We start from the raw sequence: 25,181 nt of genomic DNA, 5'->3' as shown, positions 1-25,181 counted from the left end.
GCAGCTTACCAAACTGCATCTATGAGGCATTATGCATTTTGGTGGGGGTTCCGCCCATTGACCTTCTGGTCCAGGAACGAGTTTGCAAGCATTCTAATGCTTGCAAACTCTGAGTTGAGGGCAAGGACTCTGTGCATCTAGCAACGGCGCACAGGTGAGAAGGCAGCTTGGACCAGATGACTTACACCCAATTTGATCGTATGGTATAGTAGAGGTCATGACAAGCTGGGTTTTTACACAACGCAACTGTTTTCGGGCCATGGGAACTTTGAAGTTTATTTGCACAGGATTGGCATGAGAGAATCATTGGCCTGCATGTATTGCAGTGTTTGTGACAGTAGAACACACACTATTTCAGTGCCCACAGTGAGGGGAACAGCACAGGCACACTGGTATTACTGACCTGAAACCATAAGAGTTGATAGTATACATGTTAGCATCCAAAGATGGTTGGAGAAGGGTTGACGAAGTTGCAAGCAAAACATTACGTGTAAAGGATTAAGAGGATACAAGAAGGGGATTTTAGTTAGTGTGGAGATGGGTAGGGCAGCCCCAACCAGGAGGAGATGTGCTGGTTCCGATGAGCAGTTGGGGACTCCTTGGGAGATCAGGTTGGGGTTAAATTAAAGACAGAGTCCTGGTCACTGGGTGGAGACCAGGAACGACATAGTCGGGCCCCACTCCCCGCTACTGGAGCTTAGAGGTAGGCAATTGACTGACCAAGTCCCAGTCTCTGGGGGAGGGGTAAGAACGACATAGTCGGGCCTGGTTAACTCCCTCTAGGAATTTGAGGCAGGCATTTATAAAGATCCAACCGGCGAGCCAACTTGCCATGCCAGACGTTCTGCCAGTAGGCAGTTAAAGGACACTCCTGGGCTGAGCTTTATTTGACTGTATGTCCAGCCCAAGGGAGTAGGGAATGAATAAAAAAATGTGTATAGTGAGTATAAAATATCGTAAATGGACATTAATTAACTATGTCGACATTTAAAAGTAAGCAAGACGTAAATTGTGCGTTTTGTAACTGGCGTGGCAGACGCGATAAACTTGGAATTTTGTAAATAAACACATAAATGAAAAACCAAGAACTAAAGATCAAGCTAGTATTTCTGTATTTTTAAAAACAAAAACTCATGACAGTGATGAAATAAGTAGCAGTGAACCTTTAAACAAAATAAAACTTGAATCACAATCACTTTGTTCATAATCGGACTTATCTTGTGGGAAAAACAATGCTGATATAGGCAGGCGATAACATGTCTATCTCTAACAAGCCAACTATTTATCCTACCGTTTTTATGTCTATTTATCCTTGTACGAATAAAGGGGTCAATCCATTTGAAGTCTCCCAAAAAAAACATAAGCTAGTTTCTTGACCAATTCAAAAAAAATTGAAACTTACTCACTTGTTTCCTATATGTTTCAGGATCTTAAATCTATTTATTTTTTTATTTAAGCAGTTTACCTGTGGTGGCCATTTTTGTTACAGTGTGCACAACTAGTTTTGTGATAGTAAGGATTTACAGAAAAAATCATAACCAAAAAAACTATTGGTCCTGAAAGGATGAGAGACATGAAGCAATTTATTCATATTTTCTCAAGGTAAAAAATTGGTCCACTGGTCTAGTTGCCTATCTCTCTTCTTTCTATAAGCAAAATTACCAACAAAGTTGAATATGGAAAATGGTGAAATTTCACTTTTGGCAATTTTTTCAAGAGGCAATGACATACACAGTTTGAATTATTTTTTTATATGTAAGTAGCATAAATAGTAGTACCATAAATAATATTAATGGTGATATACTTACCCATAAATTTTTATGAATTTTTGAAAACTAATTTAAAAAAAAAATTCAAATTTTGGCTTCAAATAACTATGATGGGACTGGTGATAAAAATCTCAAATTTGCAAACTTTGCAGTGTTTTTGTAGATGTTTATGGTAAATAAAGTTTCTTGGATATTGTACTAATAAAAAAGTTATAACCTCTCAAAAATCAAGAAAAACCTATAAAAAGCAAGTAACATTTTGACTCACTAAATAAGTGCTCCAAGGGGATTTCTTGTCTTCTTTGCACTTTACATTTTTTATATTTAGCCCCTATGTTGTTGAAGCTGACGTTTTCAAATTATTAATGGTAGGTCGTAATTTAATGATAGCTTAACCAATACCAGTAACCTAATACAATTTTGATTCAAAAATGCTTGTAAAACTTAAACTGAGATTTCGATGAGTAGCCTACATCTTTTTTCACAAATTTATTTTTATAAACACTATCGAAGAAAAAATAAATTGTAGCAAAGTTTTAATTATTCTTCAATGAAATAGCCTGTTTTTGTAGCAATGAAAGTTTATTATTTAATGTGGTTAACCAACAGCTGTGATATCTCTTCTTATATTTCTCTTGAAATTGTATGAGAACGACCCTTCAGTGTAGTTAGTTCAAGTGATATTAACTTTCTCAGGACTTTGCTGATCGGTACCCACACTTTGTCTTGTTGAGACTTTTGAAATGATGTACATGATCAAGCTGGGTGGAAAAAATGAACCTGCACATTGTCATTTTCGAATATAATATCTACCACTTCTCCTATCCACCACTGATCATAATAAACACAAGCAATAGAGTCTTTTTCCTTAAGTGAAAGTAGTACAATACTTGACACAGGATGGTCTTCATAGTCCTTGGAATCTGAAGTAAAGCAACATCTTGCAATGCCTTCTGACACAGGAACATACTTGTGGTAGCTTCTAGTGCCAACAACTCTTTCACAGCAGTCAAAACGGTTTTTTAGAGTCATTAGCAAAATTCTTTTTATTTTTATACTAACTTGCAGCACCATCAGTACATTAAAAAGTCATCTGGCTTTTTAATGTTCTGATGTACTTCCTTGATATGGTCTGTTAAAAGTTTTTAAAAGCAATAAAATGTTGCTGTATTGTGCTTCAAGTGAAAACTTAAAATAAAGACACTTTTGTGTTGTAACACATCATTTTCCTTGAAACAGAACACCAAAAGGGTGAATTGTGGCTCGGCTGTTGACGCAATAGAAGCTTTGTATCTCATCCTGAACAAGAAATGAAAGGTGTTCTGCAAAGTTTGCCGACACCAAACATTCTTCTTCGTCTAATTCTGATTTTTTTCTTCTTGTAAAACTGAGCTTGAGATTTTGACATGAAATGGTGAGTTTTCAGCTTTTCCAGTTTTTGCACTAATGATTCGAAAAACTTATTTTTGGTCTGAAGAACAGTAACCATCTCTGCCCTATCAGCTGCTACCCACTGTTTGTATATTATTGTATCTGGCAAGAAATCATACTCTTCGGAAAGCTTGAGCATGTCAAACACTGCTTGCTTACCTGAACATTTGCTGCACACATTCATCATACAGCTGTAGTTATCCTCATCACAAACAAAGATATCTATTAAGTTCTTATAATCAACATTAAGTTTGGGACCATCAATCTTGAGTTTGATGTTCTGGTGGTGAGGGCAGGCACAAACTGTTATGAGTCCTGGATGCACCAGCAAAAATACACCATTTTAGACAGAGTTCGCAGAACTTTGAGCTTCCAATCTTTTCCTCATTGTTTTCGCTTTTAAAGGAGACATACAATTCATTTAAGTGTATCAGAACAAGGCTATTTCACTTATGCACTTTGCCACCATCAACAAACATTCTAACACAATCTTTTTTACCAGGACACAAATTTTTTTAATTGTATCGTTACTAATTCTGTTTTATGTTTATTACCTAACTCTGGTAGAATGCCTTTCTCATTAATTAATTCTCTAGTAAATCTAATAACCAAACACTCAGACACATTGAACTCTGATATTACTTTAGATCTGATCCAAGATTGGGGAAATAAACTGATAATTTTAACCTTATCTTCTTTAGAGGCAAGAACACATTTTTCTTTTAGTTTTAAAATAAGATCATCATGTTCATATGAAGAAGATTGAGTTGGATTTTCATTTTCAGAAACTTTTGAATCAAAACACAATTCAAGATTCTTTTTTAATTTTTCCAGATACCTGATTTATTTAAAATTTTAATGCTGACGGCCTTTGATCCATGCTTAATTTTTTTAATTTTGATGGAGGTGATACACTCAAAATGCTACAAGCAGCATCCAATTGTACAGTATTTTGATGTGGGGCAACGTATTGCTCCTGGTCTTCACATTCATATAGTTCTTTGTTCTGCTGAGAAAAAATAATTTTGAAACAGTTAAAACAAAGAGACATTCCAGGAACTAAATTTAAATTAATGTGTTCTTTAAGAGCTTGCTCTTAATGAACACATTGTTCTTGTGTATTAAAGAACACATTGTTGCTTTGTCTTAAGTTTTCCTTAATGGTTTTTTTATGATTTCTCAAAGGGTTACAACAAAACTATCCATACAGGTGACTGAATTTTGACAAAAACTTTTTTTCATGATATATACAAACACTAGTGGCATCTGAATTAACAAGTGAAAAAATAAGTTGTTGGTTTTCATCACTAAATTCACAAATTTTAATGAGTTCTTTTGTCACTGTACCATAAATTGTTTTATGATACTTTTCATTCGTATAAATTCCTATGGAACATTGTTCTTCCATGATTTATGTGAAATTACTTGAAAATAACAAAAATTTAATTGATTTTAAAATTTTTAAATATAATATTAAGTAAAACTTATTTATTTAATAAATACTTCCATACACAGAATAAATTTGAGACACTGTAAAGATGTGAACAAGTCACTAAATAATGTCAGACTGACCAGTCTGTAACTGCAATGCTAAATGATGCAACAAGGATAAATGAGCATGTTGCAACATAAATTTCCTGATGACTGGAAATGACTTCAAGCGCCTGTTACAATATGAGCACTGCAGTTGAATGGTTCAAACAAGAATATTTCAACTATAGTAATAAGTACAAAGACATTAAAGTGCCAAGAAGACAAGAAACCCTCATAGAGCACTTATTTAGTCAATCAAAATGGTATCACTTTTAACAGGTTTTTCATGATTTTTGAGAGGTTATAACTTTTTTATTAGTACAATACACAAGAAGCCTTTTTATTTGTCATAAACATCTACAAAAACACTAAGTTGTGCAAATTTGAGATTTTTATCATCAACCCCATCAGAGTTATTTGAATATCTCCTTTTTGTTTAATCCTTCCAGGACCAATAGTTTTTTAGTTATGATTTTTTTCCATAATCCTTACAATCACAAAAACGAGGTGCGTGAACCATAACAAAAATGACCACCACAGGTAAACGTCTTAAATAACAAATTTAAAAAAAATAGTTTTAAGGTCCTAAGAGATGTAGGAAACAAGTGGGCAAGTTTCAATTTTTTTTGAATTGGTCAAGCAACCACCCTTGGGTCACTTCAATTGGATTGATCCATTAGCAATATTTCAAATCTAGTTTGGAAATCCCCCAAAGGTTTGTTTATTTACATCATTCACTTAATTTACACATTTTTTGATAGGTTATAAAAATTAAATTGAAAATCATTATAAAAATAATACACGTTAATAAATAATATATATATATGTTAATAAAAGTAATTGTAATCAACAACCTTAAAAACCCAAACAACTAATTTTTATTAATTTATTTATTTGAAAAATAATCGATTATTTAAAAAAAAATCAATATAACACTGCACAAATATACTGAAAAATACTAGAATTAAATAGTGCATCCTTTGAACAGTAAAAAACATAAGCAACGTTTCAAAACATTTGGTCAAATAGTTTTGGAGGGAGTTTGTGAAAAAAGTTTTGCATATGGAAGTAGAAAGTGATAATGTTAAAAAATAAGCTTATTTAATTTAAGTAAGCACAAACAGAAATAACATTTTTTTAAATTTAAGAAAACTGTAAAAATTAACTTTGTGCTACTTTAATATGTGGTCTATCAATTTTACACTTTATTAGATGGTCTGCTACAATATTAGGTAGACTTATTGTACATATATAATTTATAAATTTAATGTTAATTAAATGAAGTTAGCAAGCATTAGGTTATGTTGATAACCTAGGTAATTATTTGTACTTAAGTTCATAAAATAACAACTTATGTAACCAAACATAACCTAACGCTCACTAACCTTGTCTAATTAACATTAGATAAAACATTGATAAAGGTTGACCTCAAGATGGTAGACCGCATACTAAAGTAGCACCAATAACTTAAAATGTTCAAAATAACTTTAATAAAACATGAGCCTATACCTTAATTGCAAATTAAACGCTGAATAAATATACAAAACTCATTAACAACAAATTGGTTGACTTTTTCTTCCATCAAATAAAACCTGTATAACCTACAATACAAGCACAACTCAAAATCCACAAACCAGATTTATCATATATTACTCTCCGACTAACACACAAAAAGTAGCCAGACTTGTGAACAAAATTATGTCATACTTAAAGTTGAAAACTTCTTGCACAAAAAACTTGTACAAAATTAAAGATTTACATATTCCACACAATACCATAGATGTAGCTTTTAATATAAGAAATCTCTACACTAACATACTTCATCAGTAAAATATCAGCACACTACATAAATTAAAACAACAGACCATCACTGCAATTAACTCTAATGCATCAAACCAAATAGAACATTACTTCACATACAACAATAGATACTATACTTAAATAGGCCTATCATGGAATACCAATGGATCACCTAATTCTAATCTCCTATTTGGTGCATTCTTACTACGGCCTAACACACATTTTACACAAAAAGAAATGTGCAACATATAATCTGGCATACTCCTGTAAAAAGGAAACATCAGATATAATACAAATTCCTCACATCCATTAGTAAATTAAACTCCAATTTATATTTCACTCCACAATATTTATATTTTACAACAAATCAAGGTCATAGTGTCACTTTCAAAACAAGAAAAAAGAAAATTAAAAATTCACAAGGTCATTCACCAAACTCAATAACAAACACAGCATTAACAAATTAAACTGCAATTACAAAAAAAAAAAACAAAAAAACACTACAATGATTTCATTTATTTTTACTTATACACCTCAATTGAAATGAGAATAAAAACATAATGCTAACAAGTTCAACATAAATCAAAGAATTTACTATGAAAGCACACCCTTCTGTAAACACGTGGCATGTGTGTTAAAAGATCGTTTTATGTTTTAATAGTCCTCCAATACTTATTTTCTGCAAACTGTTTTAATTGCGTATTTGTTTCAAAAAAGATACTACAAACACATTTTGGTGGATGCAGACATGAAATGAGGTTATAATTTACTAAGTGTATCCGAAATAAATTTTACACGTATACTGTACAGAGATGTCAAATCCTGAAAAATATTAATTTATTTAAATTCTTTTAGTATAATGTAAAAATACTTTGTAGCACAACAAACCACTTCCTCCACGCAATTTAAACATTTATCCAAAAGGTGATTAATACCAACTTAATAAAAATAATATTTAGATTTAATTATAAGATAACCATCTCTCTTTTTGGCTTGAGATAAGTACTGAATTGCAGTGGCTACGTAATTTAATTAATTACTGTTATTCTCAATCTCTTTATATTACATCATTTACATTGAATCTTACGAAAAACTTACCATCTTTAGATAGTCACAAAACACAATTAAAAAAAAAAATATATATATTGCTTAGTTTTGTTTTTTGGAACACCTGTCACACTTAATGCACTTAAAAATACAAATTATTTTCATTCCTGGATGATTATAATCAGCTGTATATAGATATTATTCAATCTTTAACAAAAATTGATTCGCGTATTATCTTTTGTAAATTACCAAACTTTATCTTTAATATATTTTTATAATTTTCTGTGCACTTTTTCTCTTCTAAGCTTATATTAATATGTTCTGTCCTATGTAAAAAAAATTACTAGTGTATACCAAAAATGTGCAAATTCGTATGGTCTTGATAAACATGGAGCCATTACATAAATATTGACTTGTGCAATGTGAATCTGTAGAAATCGTTTTAAACTGTAATTAAATCGTCCGTTAATAAGAAAATCCTCAAAATGGTATTTTGAAAAGATATTTTATTTATTTTTATATAAATTTCTTATTAATTATGTTTGTTTAATTTAAGTGTTGCATCATGTCAAGGTTATTTTATGAGGTTAAGTTTTCGTAACGTTTACAACCTTACTTTTCTTTTACAGTACCGGCAGAATATACGTAAATTGTGCTGGCTTCCTGCAGTGACGAAATGTACACGATATATTGCAGGAGAGCGCCGTTTACAATTATTGTACTATCCACCCGATTTAACAGTAAGTAGCGATTCTTCCTTATTAATTATTTAGTTGATTTTTCAAGTGTTACAGTGGTAATAATAATAAAATAATAACGATATTTATGAATAGTTTTGACTCTTAATGATGAAATTTACTGGGAACTTAATTTGGAAATTTTATTTACAAGTTGATTGTTTGCTGGATCTGAGAAGAAATAATTAATTTTTTTTTGTTTCGGTATTTTCTCATATTATATATTGTTATATATATAGCGTTATATATTGTTTAAGGCATTAGTAAATATAAAGTTCAGGAATCTAGTTTTAAATGTAAATTAACGCACTGACAGTATTTGTTTGCCACTTTGTATGCTGTACTCTCCAATTTCTTTTAACATGCTTTTGCTACAAAATAGTGTCTGGAGGTAGAAAAACGTTATTATAAGTATATTCTCCACCCAAAAATTAGATTAGACCTTTAAACTGTAGGAGGATCCTGCAGTAGAAAAACTTAATTTTTCACAATCTTTTTGCTTTATAAGGAAATAAATCAGCTATATTCTGCCTTTAGTACTAATATTACAAATTTTTGTAGTAGCAATAAAATGGGTCTAGTTATTGAAAGTATTAAAAATCGATTTGTTTTGTCATCCTTTAAATAATTGTAACTCCACCAATATTAACTTATAAAGTTAATAAAGTTCCATTTATTGCAACTATATCCATTAATTGTGCATCATCCATATTTTAGTCTTCAATCTGGTTAAAGACAATTTCTGAAATGTGATAAATTTTGCTGTTGCTTTGAAGTCGGGGAACAATTGTGTAATTTAAATTCATTACCCTACAGTGCGTTGAATTTTACTCTGCCAGCCCATTGCCAAAAGGAGCCCATTTTTCTTTTACTTCTATTTGTATTACTTGTATTTTCACGTGCTTCCATCCACTGTTTGAGTTTGTGTTTATGCTGACTATTAACAGATGTGGATGTAGCAACTGTTGAATGGAAAGCTTTTTTATACTCAATTTATTGTGTAATATTTACTGGTCACGATCTATCGAGATGTTGCAATGTCAGTAAGCTCATTTACCTTCAGTCCACAATTATTTAATACAGCTTTGTGGATTTTTCTGACAATTTCATCAGTCATAGGAGATTTGGACATATAAAGCATTCACCATCCTGAATGGATGTAGAAATATCATTTTAACTCAACATCTCACCTTTTTACTGTTGAAAACGAAGGGAAGAATCCTTAATTCTGACGAACTTTTGTAAGTTCGTCAGAATTAAACTTTTGCAAACAAGTATTTTATAACTTCAATTCAAAGTTCAAACTTCAATTTTTTCTGTTTTTCGGAAAATATCAAAACTTATTTGCCTTATTAGATTGCTGCAAACAGACAACTAAGCATACCTATCTGAAACCTCACAGCACATCATCTTAAAGATCATACTTGACAAATATACTCATTTGATCATACTAACACCCATCTCTTTACCAGGCCGAGAATTTTCTTTAATGACTGGTATGTTCACTTCAAAACACATGTGTGTGAAGTAGTTTGTATTAGTTAAACAAAAAACTAATGACACTTAACTGTTGCTACTTTTGTATGATTAAAAATACATTGTTAATTTTACATTCACAGAGATTATGTCTTTATCACATTATTAAGTGTTTTTGTATGAATTACTTAATTGTTGATTTTTTAATTTTTTTTAAGTGCTGCCATTATTCCACGCCATCAAGAAGACCAAATTTTTTCTCACAATTTTTAGAAAATATAAAACAAGAAATAGAAAAAAACAAGGAAATGAAAGAAAGTTTAAAAAAGTTCCGTGAAGAAAGGAAAAAACTTGAAGAATCTGAAGCACTACAAAAAGCTAGGTGAGATATTTTAAAATTTTAACTGAAAGTATAATTGCAATAGCCGTATACTTCCTGTTTTATTAATATTGATTTTTTTTTTATACATTAAAAAAGCTTACTAAACCAATATTGCCCTTCGAAAACAGAATTTTGAGGAAGAGACAGGAACATGGTGTAGAAGAAAGAAAGAACTACGTGTGCTGTACCATAAGCCAATAATACTAAACATTATCAAATCTAAGAGTGGGCAAGACATATGGCAAGAGTGGATCATATTACTGCTATAAAAAGAGCTCTAAGCCTAAAGTAAGATGAAGTCTGTATATCAGGTTGACCAAAGATGGGAGGTAGGGATGAGTGAAATCATCAGGGAAGCAGGCCACAAGGGTGACTGGTTGATGGATGCAGGTAATAATAGATGGATGGAAGAGGCTGACGATGAAAGTCATGGACCGATGAGATCTGTGAAGACTACAAAAGAAGAAGAAGAAGATTAAAAAACTTACTTTTATAATTAAAAAAAAAGAAGCTAAATGGTGAAAAAAAATCATAACATTGTTTTCACAGTTCCTTTTAAAATTATTTGCATTTTACTCTTTTGCAGCTTCTTTATCATCAGACTCTTTATAATAAATTTTTAGTTACGTATAGTTTAGCCCTATGGAATACAGTGAACTTAGTTTAAAAGGAATCATTAAAAAGGTCAAACAAAAGTAAAAAAAAGATTATAAGTGAATAATAAAAGTATCTGTTTAGATTTTTTTAACATTATTTATTATGATAATTACTGTTGCATTATAAATTAACTGGCTGAATTACTCGTGCTAGTTCTTATTGCTCAGGAAGTCAAAATTCCAAAAGTTGTTTTAGCATCTTTTTCTTAATTCTTTTTATATGAGATTATTCCAGTTAAACACAAAATGATTTCCCAAAATCGTTCATTCTCATTAAATGAAATTTTAACTATATATAAATGCGTCTACAGCTAACTTATTTAGGAAAAAGAATCGGTTTTCTACACAATTTTCTGTTTAAAATGAAAAAGAAAACTTCTAAATAAAGCCATTTCAAATATTATTTTTGGCTATTGAAAGGTTCCTGTATAGGCAAATTAAAAAAAAAAAGAAATCATTAAAAAGGCAACAGTTTGAATTAACAGATTGAAGTGAGAACATAATGTACATCTGACTTTTCAGTTTTTGTAAATAGCTTTAGAGACACATGTCAAGATAAAGGGAACAGAATTGAAATAAAAAATACTTGGCAGTTTTTGTGTAATGCAAAGATAAAATGGAATAAAAAGGATTTTTGACAACTTACAGGAAGAAACTATAACTTTTTATATGCATACGTATGTATAAATAAAACTATCTGCAAAAAATTACACCACCCCTTACATTTTAAAATTGAAAAACATTATAATAACACATGACAGTGTACAAGGTATGGCTATTAAATAACAATACTAATGCTGCAACAAAACTGCGCATGCGCTAAATTTATACGACCAACAGGTGTGTACCGTGAAGCCTTCTATTTCATTTGTTGCCACTCTAGTTTCTGTAGGCATATTAGTCTGGCTGTGGCTTTTGTTTGGAAACATTTGTTTCTTGTTTTGCTGAAAAAGTGATGCGTTTTATTAGAGCAAAGAATTGTCATTAAATTTCTTATGAAAGTTATCTTCCATCAAAAAAAGTATATGGCAATGATTGTTTATCACGTGCGCGGATTTTTGAGTGGTTTAAGCGTTTCCAGTGTGGCCGAGAAGACATGGCGACATGATGATGTTTACCCAGGTCGCCCATCCACATCAAAACTAACGAAAAAATTGGTAATCTGATCCGATCTGACTGTCGGTTAACTAGACGTGCGTTTGCTGAAACTGTAGGAATTGTTAAAGAATGTGCAAGGCAAATTTTACATAACGATTTTAACATGCATAGAGTGTGCACGAAAATGGTGCCTAAAATTCTCGCAAGCAAACAAAAAGAAGCTTGTGAAAATGTTTGTTGTGACACTTTGAATGCCACTAAAAATGACCTAAACTTCTTGGAAAGAGTGATAACATGTTATGAATCTTTGTTTTTCACTTATGATCCAGAAACTAAGCATCAATCCATGATGTTATATGATCGATATTCATGGGATTGTGTAATTTTACTGGGTTTCTGAAGGCCAAACTATTAGTCAAAATTACTACCTTTAGGTCCTTGCCCAAGTCCATAAAAAAATTACCCAAATTGTGAAGAACAAGTCATGAGTTCTCCATGACAACGAATCGGCTCGCACTGCATTGTCTGTCAAGACGTTTCTAACCAAGTATAACATCCCAATGTTAGACCATCCACCTTATTCATCTCACCTGGCACCATATGTGACTTTTATGTTCCCCAAGGTCAAATCTGCATTAAAAGGAACAAGATTTCAGATCGTCGAAGCTGTGAAAGAAAAAGCGGCACGCATCATGAAAGAGCTCACAGAAGAAGACTTCCAGCACTGTTTTGAACAATGGAAAATTTGCATGGAGCATTGTAGGGATAGAGGAGGAGGGTTGCATATCGAAGGGATAATAAATAAATATGTATAAATTTAAAATAAAGTATTTTATAGCATTAGTCTTATTTAGTAGCCACACCTCATAAACATCTGTTTAACCATCCAATCAACAGCAAAAGGTGCCTCCCATCCTCCTACTGCTGCTCTAATGTAAATACATTTGTATTCTTTCTCTTCAATTATCATTTTTCTTTTTTTTAAATAGAATATAGAGCATTGGGGCACAAGCTGAGCTGGGGCAATTGTTTGGTAAAAAACTTACATTGTTATTTAGCATGTGTCCCAATACAATGTTATTCAGCTTGCAATTTAATTATCACTTAGTTAAATTTGTTATGGTGACAATAATACAATAACGTTGATGTTTATGATAAAATATACATTGCTGTAGAATTCATGTCTTCTTAATAAATAAATGTATCAGAATTATAGGTTGAATAGTAGAGCCAAATGTACTAGCTTTATCTTAAATGATTTTTAAATAGTAAAAAATAAACAATCAATGTAAAATGGTTAAAATAAAAATTACATTTTTAATTAGTAAAATAAGATGGAAAAGTGGGTTTCAAAGCATTTTTAAGTTATTTAATAATCGGAGCTGGCAATTGTATTTTTGAAATTTGTATACTGCATTATTAGCATTAAAACTTTCAGTGATATTAAATCTACCTATTAATGGAGAAGGTCATAAATTAGTTTTAATAGTTGTAAAATTGAATTTTATTTATTATTTTATGTGGGTTAATGTTATAATTCATTTCTTTCTTTTAACCTGATATTTACTGTACATCCATCCAAACGCATCCATTTTGATACACGTTCCAATTTTTTTTTTTTTTTTTTTTTTAAAGTTTTAATCCTCTGTGATTGTCCAAAAACAAATTCAATTCTGTTTAAAAAAGATTTAATTGGTAACTAATTAAGTTATTATGGCTTTTCTCCTTAAAAATGTTTACTGTGCACTGTATAGTGGAATAGTGAAAATAATTTTTTAATAAATTTATATATGCTTTTTTTGGGTTTGATCATATATTATTTATTAATTACTAAAGGTTGATTGCTAAATTAAGTCTCTTTTTTATGATAAAGATTAGAAATGAATATTATAATGCCACACCTGAGCTTTAAATCCAGAATCTAATCGTCTAGAAATAATCACATATATAAAAAACAAACTGGAAAGTAAGTTTAGATATTGAATATTATAAAAAATGTTTAATATATAATTATTTTTAATTAGTGGTGAATTATGTTTAGAAAAAAATACCAAACAGTTGAAAGTGAAGCATCCAGAAGTTCTGAAGTGATAAAAGAGAAACTTGATTCAATAAAAGAAAAAGTACAAGATGTTATAGAAGAAGCGGGAAAAACAGAATTAGCTAAAAAGGCAGGTTAGTTTAAGACTATTTGTGTATGTGATTTTTAAAAAATTATAATTAAATTAAATTAAATTATAATATTGCATCTGGTACCAGCTATTACAAAAAGTCTCACACTGTGAGACTTTCAATAGGCTCGATTAGTTGTGAACACAAATTTTTATTTTAATTTAATCCAATTATAATTAAAACTTTTCCATTCTTTACTGTAATTTGTTTTTCCTGTTTCTGTTTATGCTTTACATATGTATACATCACTATCCTATCATCATGCAAAAGTTATTTCTTAAACAATTTAGTAAGTTAAAAGTAGTTTTATTTGGAAAATATGCTGTAATATAAGCTAAACTATCGCAGATCAATTTTCAACCAATTTACTTTATTATACAAATAAAATTAATTTACGGTAAGTTTCACTTTATCTGTCTAATTTGATTAACTACTATTTGTATTAAACAAGAGAAATTTTTAGTTTCAAATGATTTGAATTTTCTATAATACTGATTATAGAGATAGGGAACATAATTGGAAAATTGTTTTCCAATCATGTTTTCCAGGAACCATCAGCAAATTTCCTGTAAAGCCTTTTCTGATTTTGATTCATAAGTCTTTGAATCCACTGTAAACAGACCATACAAGATCATTGCACACTGCTCAAGATGCTTTATGATAATGGAATGGGCACTTTCATGACTGGTACTCACTTTTAAAGCAATATCATCATCCACCATCTTCAATGAAGTCAAAAATCAATCAAATGTTGCCATGCATCCCACTTGTTCTTAAAAGTCTACTGTGACTTATTTTCTACAATTTCACACCCTTGTTTAAATCTGTATCCCCAAAGTGCCCACACAGTCCAGTCAAAATTTCAGAGGATTTGATGTCCTCATTCAAGAGAAACTTCATGATAACTTGCTACTGGTGCCTGTAGAAACAGGCACCAACAAGACATCAACAGCCAATTAGTATTATGTAATTCTACTTCATAATAATAGCAAGCCTCATACAGCTGTTAGCACTGGGAAAGAACTGGACAAAATTTACTGGGATACCTTGGAATATCGATAGTCCAGATTTATCCACCTGCAAATTATTTTTGTTTGGACCATTGAAGGAGGCATTGGGAGGAAATCGATTCCAGAGCAACAATTTAGTAGAGGAGTTGTTATGACAATGCTACTGAGTAGTGAGACTTGAATGCCTTTAAAAACAATTGTGGGGAAGGATGAATGCTGAGTGTCCATTCCCTTCCCACATCCCCACTGTCAGTATCCCTCTGCACTACCCTACTCATTTTCACACACGAGCTGTGAAGACAGAAGTCCAGTTTATATTTGACTGATCATCATATATTAAGATGAGCACAAGTATTTTTACATTTTATTACTTAAATTACAGAACCTAGCAAGCTCCAACAAATTACACATTCATTTACATGCTAATTTTATTCAAAAGTTATGTTTTTTAACACCGTCACCAACTTAATTCCCACATACTATTGAATGTAAATAATTGAGTCGTTACCGTACTATTTCACAGGAGATAGTCTTTGTGATTGCAGGCATGAAACCAATAGGCTTGATTGCATCTGAGAAGCAGCAACAGAATGTTGCAAAGAAGTCTGGTGAGTTGACTTTGAATAAAATTTGAGAAATTGAACAACATGGGAATGCCTTGTGGCAAGCCAGATGGGATGTGACAGGGGTGGGCATTATACCCATGATCTCATTTCAAATGTTGTTGATTGGCGGGACGCCTCTTGGGTACATCCTAATAAATATATGACAATTTCTTTCCAGCCATGGTGCTTTTAGGGATAAACTGCAGAAATTCGACCTGGTAGATTCTGGAATGTGTTTTCAGTGTGGACAATTGGATGACACCTATCATGTTTTTTGTTGGTGGTTGAAGAACAGGTTAATGCGCATGAAGACCAGCTGTTGTCAGCTTGATCTTATCAGTCGGTGTTTGATCTCCATGTAAACTTAAGCAGCCAGGCCGAATGGGCAATAGCGGAAACTTTTATAGTGTACTTGGCAAAGTAAAGGATTGCTGAGGGGATCTAGAGCCCTTCTTGGATTTCTCTTATATTCTGTTTATGTTGATGTTTTGTTTTATAAATTATGATTTTGTCCTTTGTTTTGTTTCAATGTTATTGTGTTGTTATTGTTCTGTCTAATTTTATGTTTTGTGTTGTGTTGAACTCACTTTTTCTTTGTACAGGTAGGTAGTTCCTTTGTTTCGTTAAGTCCTGTCAGTCTTACTTAAGACTCTGTAAGGTATGTTTTGTTTTTAGTTCATTAAATAGTAGTACACCAATGGGAATGTCACTTGTGGCATTTTGGCCAAGATGGACTGGAATATGTCAAAAGCCGAGGTTTTACAGATGACCTCTTGTAAAGCCCATAAGGGCTAGGGGGATGGCTTCCCCTACAGGGGAATGGGTGTCAGGATGTCTACAAATAATTGTCTTAGTATTATCACCTTTAATTTATGTATATTGCATATATATATATATATAAGAAAAGTCACTGGCCTCAATAATAAGAAACTAAATAGAGTAATTATCATGGTTTCATTGTTGTATTATATATGAAACTGTTTTGGAGTGCTTCATCTCACTGTAGTTTACGGTGAATTTTTAAAATTCAGAAAACTGTTAATATGAAATAAATGATCATGCAAGCAGGGTTTTATGATTATCAGAAGTTTACTGAGAGTTCCAAGATTGAGTTTGTATAATACTGTTTTGTATGTAAAATTGTAGTCTAACCTTATAATGAATGAAGATATTCATGAACATAATTACAAGGCATAAGGCCTAATATTCATATTGAACTACATAATTTCAAAAATTCCCATCATACATGTAGGCAAATTAATATAAAAACTTTTAAATATGTCAAATTAGTTACAGAGGTGATGAATAATATAAAAATTTCTGAAAACATTACTTACAGTATATTTTATTTTAACTAGGTTTATTTCAAACAGCATTAGTCAGAAGTTTTTTTCTCGAGTATGATGTTCACTATACAATTTATATGGTGAACAGAGTGGTATCACTTGAGTTGAACATCTGTACTCGGATAGACTTGGAATGACAATGTGAAGGAGAATATTTGACGTGGTAAAGAAAGCAACGAAAAACTACTTTATTACCTATTTTCCTTTGAAAGCCTGCATGGGGTGTTTGTTATTTTGAAAACGGCTATTCAGTTTACATGTTTTATGAAGTCCCTAGGATTAGTTTACTAAAAAAAAAGTACAGAATAGAAAGACAACTAAACCAAGCACTCGCTTTATTAAAGATAATTTCCATCAATAATAGTTCTTTTTATATAAAAAGAAAAAGAAAACTGATAGAGCCATTCTTGAAAATAACTGTGGGTGTATCACCCGAATCCTAATTTTCAGGAAGTAGGACTCATGTGTAAAATTAATCAATCAAAGAATTAAATAAATTTTTATAGTATTTTAAATTTTACATTCATTTAGTTATCTTAATTTCACGGTATCATAATATTTAAGTAAGATTTTATTTTGTTTCCCATAAATTACAGTGAGTTTACAAAATCTTACTGGAATTACCTTTTAGAAATCATAATTTTTTTTTAATATAGTTTTTGGATTTTTTATTAATATTAAAATTTATTCATAATTTTCAGGTCAGATAGGTGAAGGAATTGGTAAAACCGCAAGAAATGCCGCAGAAACAATATCAGAACGTGGACAAAAGTTAGGTAAAACTGGCGCATTTCAAACTGTAAGTCAAGCTGCTGCTGCCGTTAAAGAAGAAATTGATCACAGTTCAATACAAGCACGAATATACAAACCTCCAGTGAAGTTACGGAAACGTGTGGAAGATATACCTGTTGAAGATGTTATGCGTGTTGTTACTCCTAATGTTGAAGCTAAAGGTGTTGAATTGCATAAAGATTCAAGATTTTATCAAAGTTGGCAAAATTTTAAAGAAAATAACCCGTACGTTAATAAAGTTTTAGATTGGAAAATGAAATACGATGAAAGTGATAATCCTGTTATACGTGCTTCAAGATTGTTAACGGAAAAGGTTTCAGATATAATGGGTGGGCTGTTTCAAAAGACTGAACTTTCGGAAACTTTAACGGAAATTTGTAAAATAGATCCTAATTTTGATAGGATCGAATTCTTAAAGCAGTGTGAATCGGATATTATACCTAATATATTAGAATCGATGGTTCGCGGTGAATTAGATATTTTAAGAGATTGGTGTCATGAAGGTCCATTTAATATCTTATCGGCTCCAATTAAACAAGCGAAACAAATGAGTTTAGTGTTCGCATCTAAAGTAATCGATATTGATAATGTTGATTTAGTTATGGGAAAAGTTATGGAACAAGGCCCAGTATTGGTAATTAGTTTTACATCTCAACAGATTATATGCATTAAAGATAAAACCGGTAAAGTTGTTGAAGGCGATTCTGATCAAGTGTACAGAGTCGATTATGTTTGGGTTCTGTGCAGAGACAGTACAGAGTTAAATCCTAGGGCCGCTTGGAGACTATTAGATTTATCTTTACAAAGTCGTGAACAGTTACTATAGATTATTATATTATTGTAATTTTTTTTTTATGAATAATAAAGTGATTTACGAACTTTGTTATACAAAATTAAAATTATTTTTATTTTATTTATTTATTTAAAACTGATTTACTTAATTAGATCAAATTTTTTAGTCCTCTGTAAGACTGTTGTAATTCTGCAACACAGAACACCTTAGGGAGGTGCATCGTAGAAATTCTGGTATTAAGTAAAAATAAAATATTGGTTAAAACCAGATTAAAGTTGGTTCTTGTTGACAAAGTAAAGAGCATTGGTAATTTACACAACTTCCTGCACTGCTGGACCCATAGTGATGCAATAGTTGGACAAAAATGGAAATAAGTAATTTTCATAGCAAGCAATTTATAGGAGTGAATTTCTCAATACATTTACTATACTCTGCATATATTTTGATATGCCTGTATGTGCATAATTAACACTGAAATTTATCACTGTAACTAACATCTCTTTGGCTAAATGTAAAATTGTAAAATACAATTGTTATGTACGCAAGAATTTCCCTAATACATTAAATTACATTGTTACATATTATTAATAAAATAAAAACTGTTATCTCAAAAATTTAATTTATATAATTTTTTTCACTTATATTGATTTAATCACAATGATGTGTTTCTGTTAATTGTCTTGTAATCTTATATAAAAACTATTGTGTTCATAGATTTTCCTTTTTTTATACATTTAGTAATTTAAATTTCTGTGTAAAAATCTCTTCTCTTTATTTATATTGTTAATCTTTTTTTAATAGTCTTATTGTTAGTAAAAACTACAGTTTACAAACATCGTTTTATTTATTTTTATTCTTTATGTCATAAAATGTATTTTTAATAATTTGATTGATTCATATGGTATGCAAATGGTTTTTGGATAGCTTAATGTATGGTATACCATGAATCAAGACAGTTGCAATTTATGTAGCAACTACAACTGCAACTTGTGTTCTAGATTTCAAAGTCAGAATGTGTTGAATCAAACAATAAAATTCATGGTTGTATTGATCCAATTGACCTGAATTTGTCACCCTTCCCATGGAAAGGGTTAGTTAGTTAACCTTTCCCAATAATAAATGTTGGTGAACCTGTTTCTCTTTATATTTTTGAGATCAGCAATAAGAAATTACTAAGATAATGTAAAAAAAATGAAACAAGAGCTGTGAGAATGCTAACAATCATTATTTAAATACTTTGCAATATTATCAAAACTGTTAAAATTTAAACAGCTTTTAAATATTAATTTAACTAACAGATCAGGTCCATTAACTTAAAAAATTGCACAGTAGTAATGAATTAATAAGTTAATTGGTGGAAAAGTCTGGAGAATGAGTCGAGGAAGAGGTTAGCTAAATGCTGTGTAAGGAGTCTAGTTATATGGAAGTGAAGCATGGACAGTAAAGATGAGAGAGAGTGAATAATGGATTGAGGGTTTTGAGGTGTGAATATGTAGAAAATATGTTGCACAGATAAAGTGAGGAATGAACAAGTAATGAGAGAAAAAAAGCACTGAAATTGAAGAATACTAAACAAAAGAAACTGGTTAAGACATGTTATTAGAGGATGTGAAATTTCGACAACTGTATTGAAAGGGTCAGTAGAATAAGAAAGGAAGAGAGGAAGCAGAATGATGAAGTTAATGCATAAGGTGAAGATTGGAGACTTCAAGGAATAGAAACAGAAGGCTTGGAATAGTAATGGATGGAGATGACAGTAGCATAAGGACCTACTGCTAGGCAGAACACTAGATTATCAAATGTTTTGAGCTTTAGTCCAGTTAGTTATATTTATTTCCAGTTTTATTTTCTAATATTATCATTTGTTTTAATTAATGTCTTTTTTGAGCACAACTGTTAATGATACAGCTATTGTGTGAAGCCATGCGATTTATTTAATGGTAGGTTTACAAACAGAATACCAATGACTAACTCATAAATGTACAGTACTATAAAGTGGCTTGAAAACACCATTTTACTGTGTAGTATGATCAGTTGATTATTCCTGCTTAGGAATAAATCTGCCACCATTAAGGAAAAATGATTAATGTATTATGAAATACTTTTGACTCGCTGCCTTCAAACATGAAATTAATTGTTCAATTTAAAAATTACAAAAATAGTAACACCTGGATAGGAATTTTTGGTCATCATAATGTAGGGCCTTTTATATTAGTGGTAAATTTTATTGGCATAGCTTACCGCTTTCTTATTGACATGCTAGTAAATATGATAACATCACTCATTCAGTAAAGCATTGAACAATTAATAATTTATGATTTCATCAAGATGCCATCTGACCGTACAATCAATTTTAAATGATAAATTTCTGTTGGCTAGGTCTTAGAGGAACAATAGAGTGAGTGGCTTACCAAGTCTCAGGATGTATCTAAACTGGATATTTCTTCTGGAGATACCTGAAATATAATGTTTTCAACACCAAACCCAAAATTATTAATGATTGAAAAGACTGATAAAGCTGCTTAAATACCACGCACAAGGTTTAGATCTTATATCTTCAGATTAACATATATCATAGAAAAGGTGAGCTTCCAAAATGTATTTTATTATATACTATTTATAGATGTAAACATTTTCATAGTTCTTGAAATTAACCATTATCTTACTGTTTCCGATATGATGTGTAGCAAAATTTCATTTAACTTTATAACATTGCAAAGTCCACTCTGTTCCTAAGTTATTGTTTAGAATGTTAAATAATGTACAACAGAAACTGTTACAAATCGTGTATCGAATGACATTTTGTGATTCAAAAAACTGAAGCTGTATCCAAATACATTTGGACCATTTGTGTAACCACTAGATGGAATCCCACTACTTGCAGAGCCATCCCCATCAAAGTCTTCATCCTTGTAGATAAATTAATACACTGGATGACCCAATCTATCCATTATGAGAAAATGTTAGTAGGTTATTTAGCCGGTTGTAGCACAATGACATCACAGGCTGGGTCGAGAAGCGACCTACTAGGCAGGCTGGCTGCCTCGAGAAGCGGTAGCCGCCGGTTATAGCACATCCCAACCCTGCAGGGGAAGACACCAGCCTAGTTACGTTCCAGTCGCCACACCCTCCCTGTTGGGCTTTAACAGGAGTCGTCTATCGCCCTCTGACTTTTTACATCTCATAGCAATAAGCCTGGCTTCGTTGGGTTGCCACCAATGCAAATGCCTCGGTAGACATTTGCATTGGTGATTTAATAACTCAGCTTATTGCCTTCGCTATAGGCCTCGTCCGGACATCTTGAATGTCATACATCGTCTCCATCTGAACTAGCTAACCAAGCTCGCGGAAGCGCGAATCCTGCGCCTAGTTCTACTTGTTATGAGCCAATTTCGTGAATATCTCATAATTCGAGGCAAAATAAACACAACATACCACCAAACATGTTGATCGCAACAACGAAATTTAGTCCTAGTTCCCTTAATGAAACTCAGCTTGCGCTTTAATAAACCTCTTACTTAGGTTAATTATGGACTCCAGTCTGGTCTACCAGTGAGAGGCACATTGATCGCCTACTCCCACTCAGCTCCATCGCAGAGTCCCGCGTGACATTCACCACAATTAACTGTCATCGAGATGCTGCTACACCTCATGGCTGCATGGCATCCCACGCCCATTGCTAGTGCAGTCGCCGTTCTGCCGACAGCTTAACAATTGACACCTCTTATCTGACTAACCGTGGCTCGCTGCCAAAGCGCCTACCTTCGGCCAATCAATTGTCCAGGCGGAACCTAGCCATCCAGGTTCCTACTCTACTAGATTCCTTCGGCCGTCCTGCGCAGGGCGAGGAAGTGAAGGAAGCCAGCAACAATTACCCAGTCTCTGTGAATCCTCCAGTTGACCTGCAGATTAAAGAAGTTAAGTCTCTCAAGTTCCCTTACAATTCCGGTATGCTCAGCTTTGTACTGCAGACAGACATACAGGACATGGTCCACTGTGTCATTGACCCTACAGTCTGAACACAAGCCGGAGTCAACCAACCTAAACCTAACCAAACTATCCCTAAAAGTACTATGGCCTGAAAGAAATTGATTAATAAGCCGATTGGGAGAAACCCAGCTAATTGCTCGCAATTCTCTAACATTAGGAAAAATAACATGCATGTATCGACCAGTAGAAGAATCGTTCCTCATAGCTTGCCAAGAATCAAAACCTTGTCTTCAATTTCCTGCATACGCCCTGATGTAAGAAGGCCTCCATTCTTAGAAATATACCGTTGGCTACGTTCCGTAGTCGAAATGTCCAGGGGTTTTATGCCAGCGATCACAGTGAATGCCTCTCACGAGACAGTTCTGTAGCCGCCGACCAGTTATAGCACAGTGACATCTTAGGTGGATTGCCTTGAGACGGTCTATCTGACTAGATGAAGATAGCATGTGATATCAGAACAGCTGTGGCTTGAGATGGGGTATTTAACCAGCTTCATGAGATAGGGTACAATAGCAGGTGTCTATTGAGTTGGCATCATCAGACTGGTACTGGCTGTCAGGGGATATCAGTTCAGATGGGATATGACAGTGGGTGTCTGTTGCTGTAGCCAGTCGAGTTGTGCAACATTAGACTGTTACTGACTGTCTAGTAGGTATCCGCTCCATAGCGATCACATGTGGTATTAGCTGGCAAGGAGTATCCTACCATAATGTAAAAGCAATACCGTTTATATGGTAACATCATTAGCAAGTAAGTGTAGGATGACAGTAGCTGTACTTAACAATGGCAAGAAATCTGTCAGCTGTTTAACACCAAACAGTCTCCTTATAGAAAGACAATAAAGCTAGAAGAGATGCAAATTAATAAGAAATATGCCCTAGTCCAAATGTGAAAGGTTGAAACTAAATTCAGCCCAACTATCATAGCGACCTTATCGGATGATGAAAAGGAATTTAATTAATTTACTGATTCCCAGCAGCAAAACATACCACCAGAGTTAAAACTAAAGCTAGTAAAGGAAAGAAAAATGGAAGACATGATATTGAACCGTTAGAATAAATGAATTGTATGTATATAATAAATGTTTATAATTAAAAAATACATTTATAATTAAAATATATTAACTTATTTATTTAAGCTTACCTATCCCAAAACAATCATAAATTTTTCAGAGCTTTTTCCAGGCATGCAAGAGAATAAAGGGTAATTGTCACCACGCTATGGTTAGTAAAAACAAAACAGGTATGATCTACAGAGGGACTAATACTTTTATATACACTTGCTTATGCTTTGGGTGATACTATGTAACTTGAAAGTCGACCTTTTAGCTTATTCATTAAAGAATTACTATAGAACTTGGCCCCAAACTTCTTGAGACTTAATTTGTTAGTTTCTGTCACGTGTTTGAACTAGTTGAAAGTATAATAACCATCTTTGAGAAAATACAGCAGTCTGTCCATATATCAAAACACTCCATTGATTCCTGTTGGCACTCCAGGAAACAACTATGATACTAAAGCTGTTCTTTTAGTGGTGAACGAACATTAGTTTATTTCAGTGTAATAGATGTTGTGGAATAAGTACGTTTGACCTGTGTACATATTTAAAATTCCTAGTATGTTTACATTAATTTTTATATTATAAATGATTTTTGTATGATTTTTATTCATACAATTTTCCAAATTTTTTATTACATCATTGTTAACAAAATGTATGATTCATTATTTATTTCAAATCATTTTTTTAATTTTAAGAGGGAATACATGAAATAAAAGTAATTTATACAATTCACTTTTAGTTAAATATGATTAAGGTCCCTGAAAATTGGAGAAAATTAAAAAAAATTCCTTAAGGGAAAAAAGGGAAAATTTATCATCACTTTGGTACAATACTGGGCATATAGGATAGGTATAGTTAGAGCCTAAACAAGATAGACATTTGTACAACTCATTATGCTACTAAGTAAAAAAAAATAGTTTTATCAATTCCAGACAGATAGTGCTAGAAAACCTAACAAGATTTCACCAGTGGAAATCTGACAATAACAAATAAAAAAAGAATTAATGGATTCACATTCAAATAATAGGAATTCACAGAGACTATTAGTTAATTAATACATAGTAAAATAATATAACTTTAAATCATGTAATATTTATATATTTCTTATCAAAGACAAAGATACCTTTACACAGAAAACGGAAGCGCGCTTATGTTACATTTATAGTAATATTAATAATAATACTTTCTCCACACTTTTAAAAATATAAGAAATTCTTTTCTTTAACTTATTTTGCATAAATACAATATGAATACATAATTAATTCATAAGCTTTACATAAATTTTAAATAAGCACTGTCACAATCAATTTTTCATTAAAAAATATTTTTATTAAGAAAAACATCATCCATATAAATTTTGTTACAGTTAACTTAAAACTTCATTACACTATACATTTTCTGATATTTAAATTAAATACAAAAGCTATTTTGAGTTTTTTTTAACATGTAGAATTATAATGAATGAGTTAAATTAGTAACATTTCA

General features: G+C 31.9%; 1 protein-coding gene and 1 long non-coding RNA gene across 2 annotated transcripts in view; one reads left to right on the top strand and one right to left on the bottom strand.

Moving 5' to 3' along the window:
- Positions 1–7,470, bottom strand: part of LOC142331339 (uncharacterized) — a 28,728-nt gene extending 21,258 nt beyond the window's left edge. The window contains exon 1 of the long non-coding RNA XR_012757965.1: positions 6,243–7,470. This is a non-coding gene — a long non-coding RNA (uncharacterized LOC142331339). The remainder of the gene's footprint in view (positions 1–6,242) is intronic.
- Positions 7,471–7,907: 437 nt separating this feature from the next.
- On the top strand, positions 7,908–19,480 carry LOC142331603 (mitochondrial import inner membrane translocase subunit TIM44). The gene is made up of 5 exons (XM_075377619.1): positions 7,908–8,068; positions 8,210–8,320; positions 10,012–10,175; positions 13,971–14,104; positions 17,764–19,480. Exons 1-5 carry the CDS (start codon positions 8,066–8,068, stop codon positions 18,678–18,680), a joined length of 1,329 nt encoding a protein of 442 aa, XP_075233734.1. The 5' UTR covers positions 7,908–8,065; the 3' UTR covers positions 18,681–19,480.
- The last annotated feature ends 5,701 nt before the right edge of the window (positions 19,481–25,181 follow it).

This window comes from Lycorma delicatula, chromosome 10 (assembly GCF_047948215.1).
Source record: "Lycorma delicatula isolate Av1 chromosome 10, ASM4794821v1, whole genome shotgun sequence".
NCBI lineage: Eukaryota > Metazoa > Arthropoda > Insecta > Hemiptera > Fulgoridae > Lycorma > Lycorma delicatula.
The sequence above is the reverse complement of the archived record's forward strand: the minus strand, read 5'-3'. Positions and strand labels throughout refer to the sequence as shown.

What these genes read in the sequence shown, in the direction of transcription:
- LOC142331603 (XM_075377619.1), top strand. An exon ending in ACTATCCACCCGATTTAACA is followed by an intron (nt 8,321 to 10,011) that starts GTAAGTAGCGAT and finishes ATTTTTTTTAAG; the next exon opens with TGCTGCCATTATTCCACGCC. An exon ending in AGAATTAGCTAAAAAGGCAG is followed by an intron (nt 14,105 to 17,763) that starts GTTAGTTTAAGA and finishes CATAATTTTCAG; the next exon opens with GTCAGATAGGTGAAGGAATT.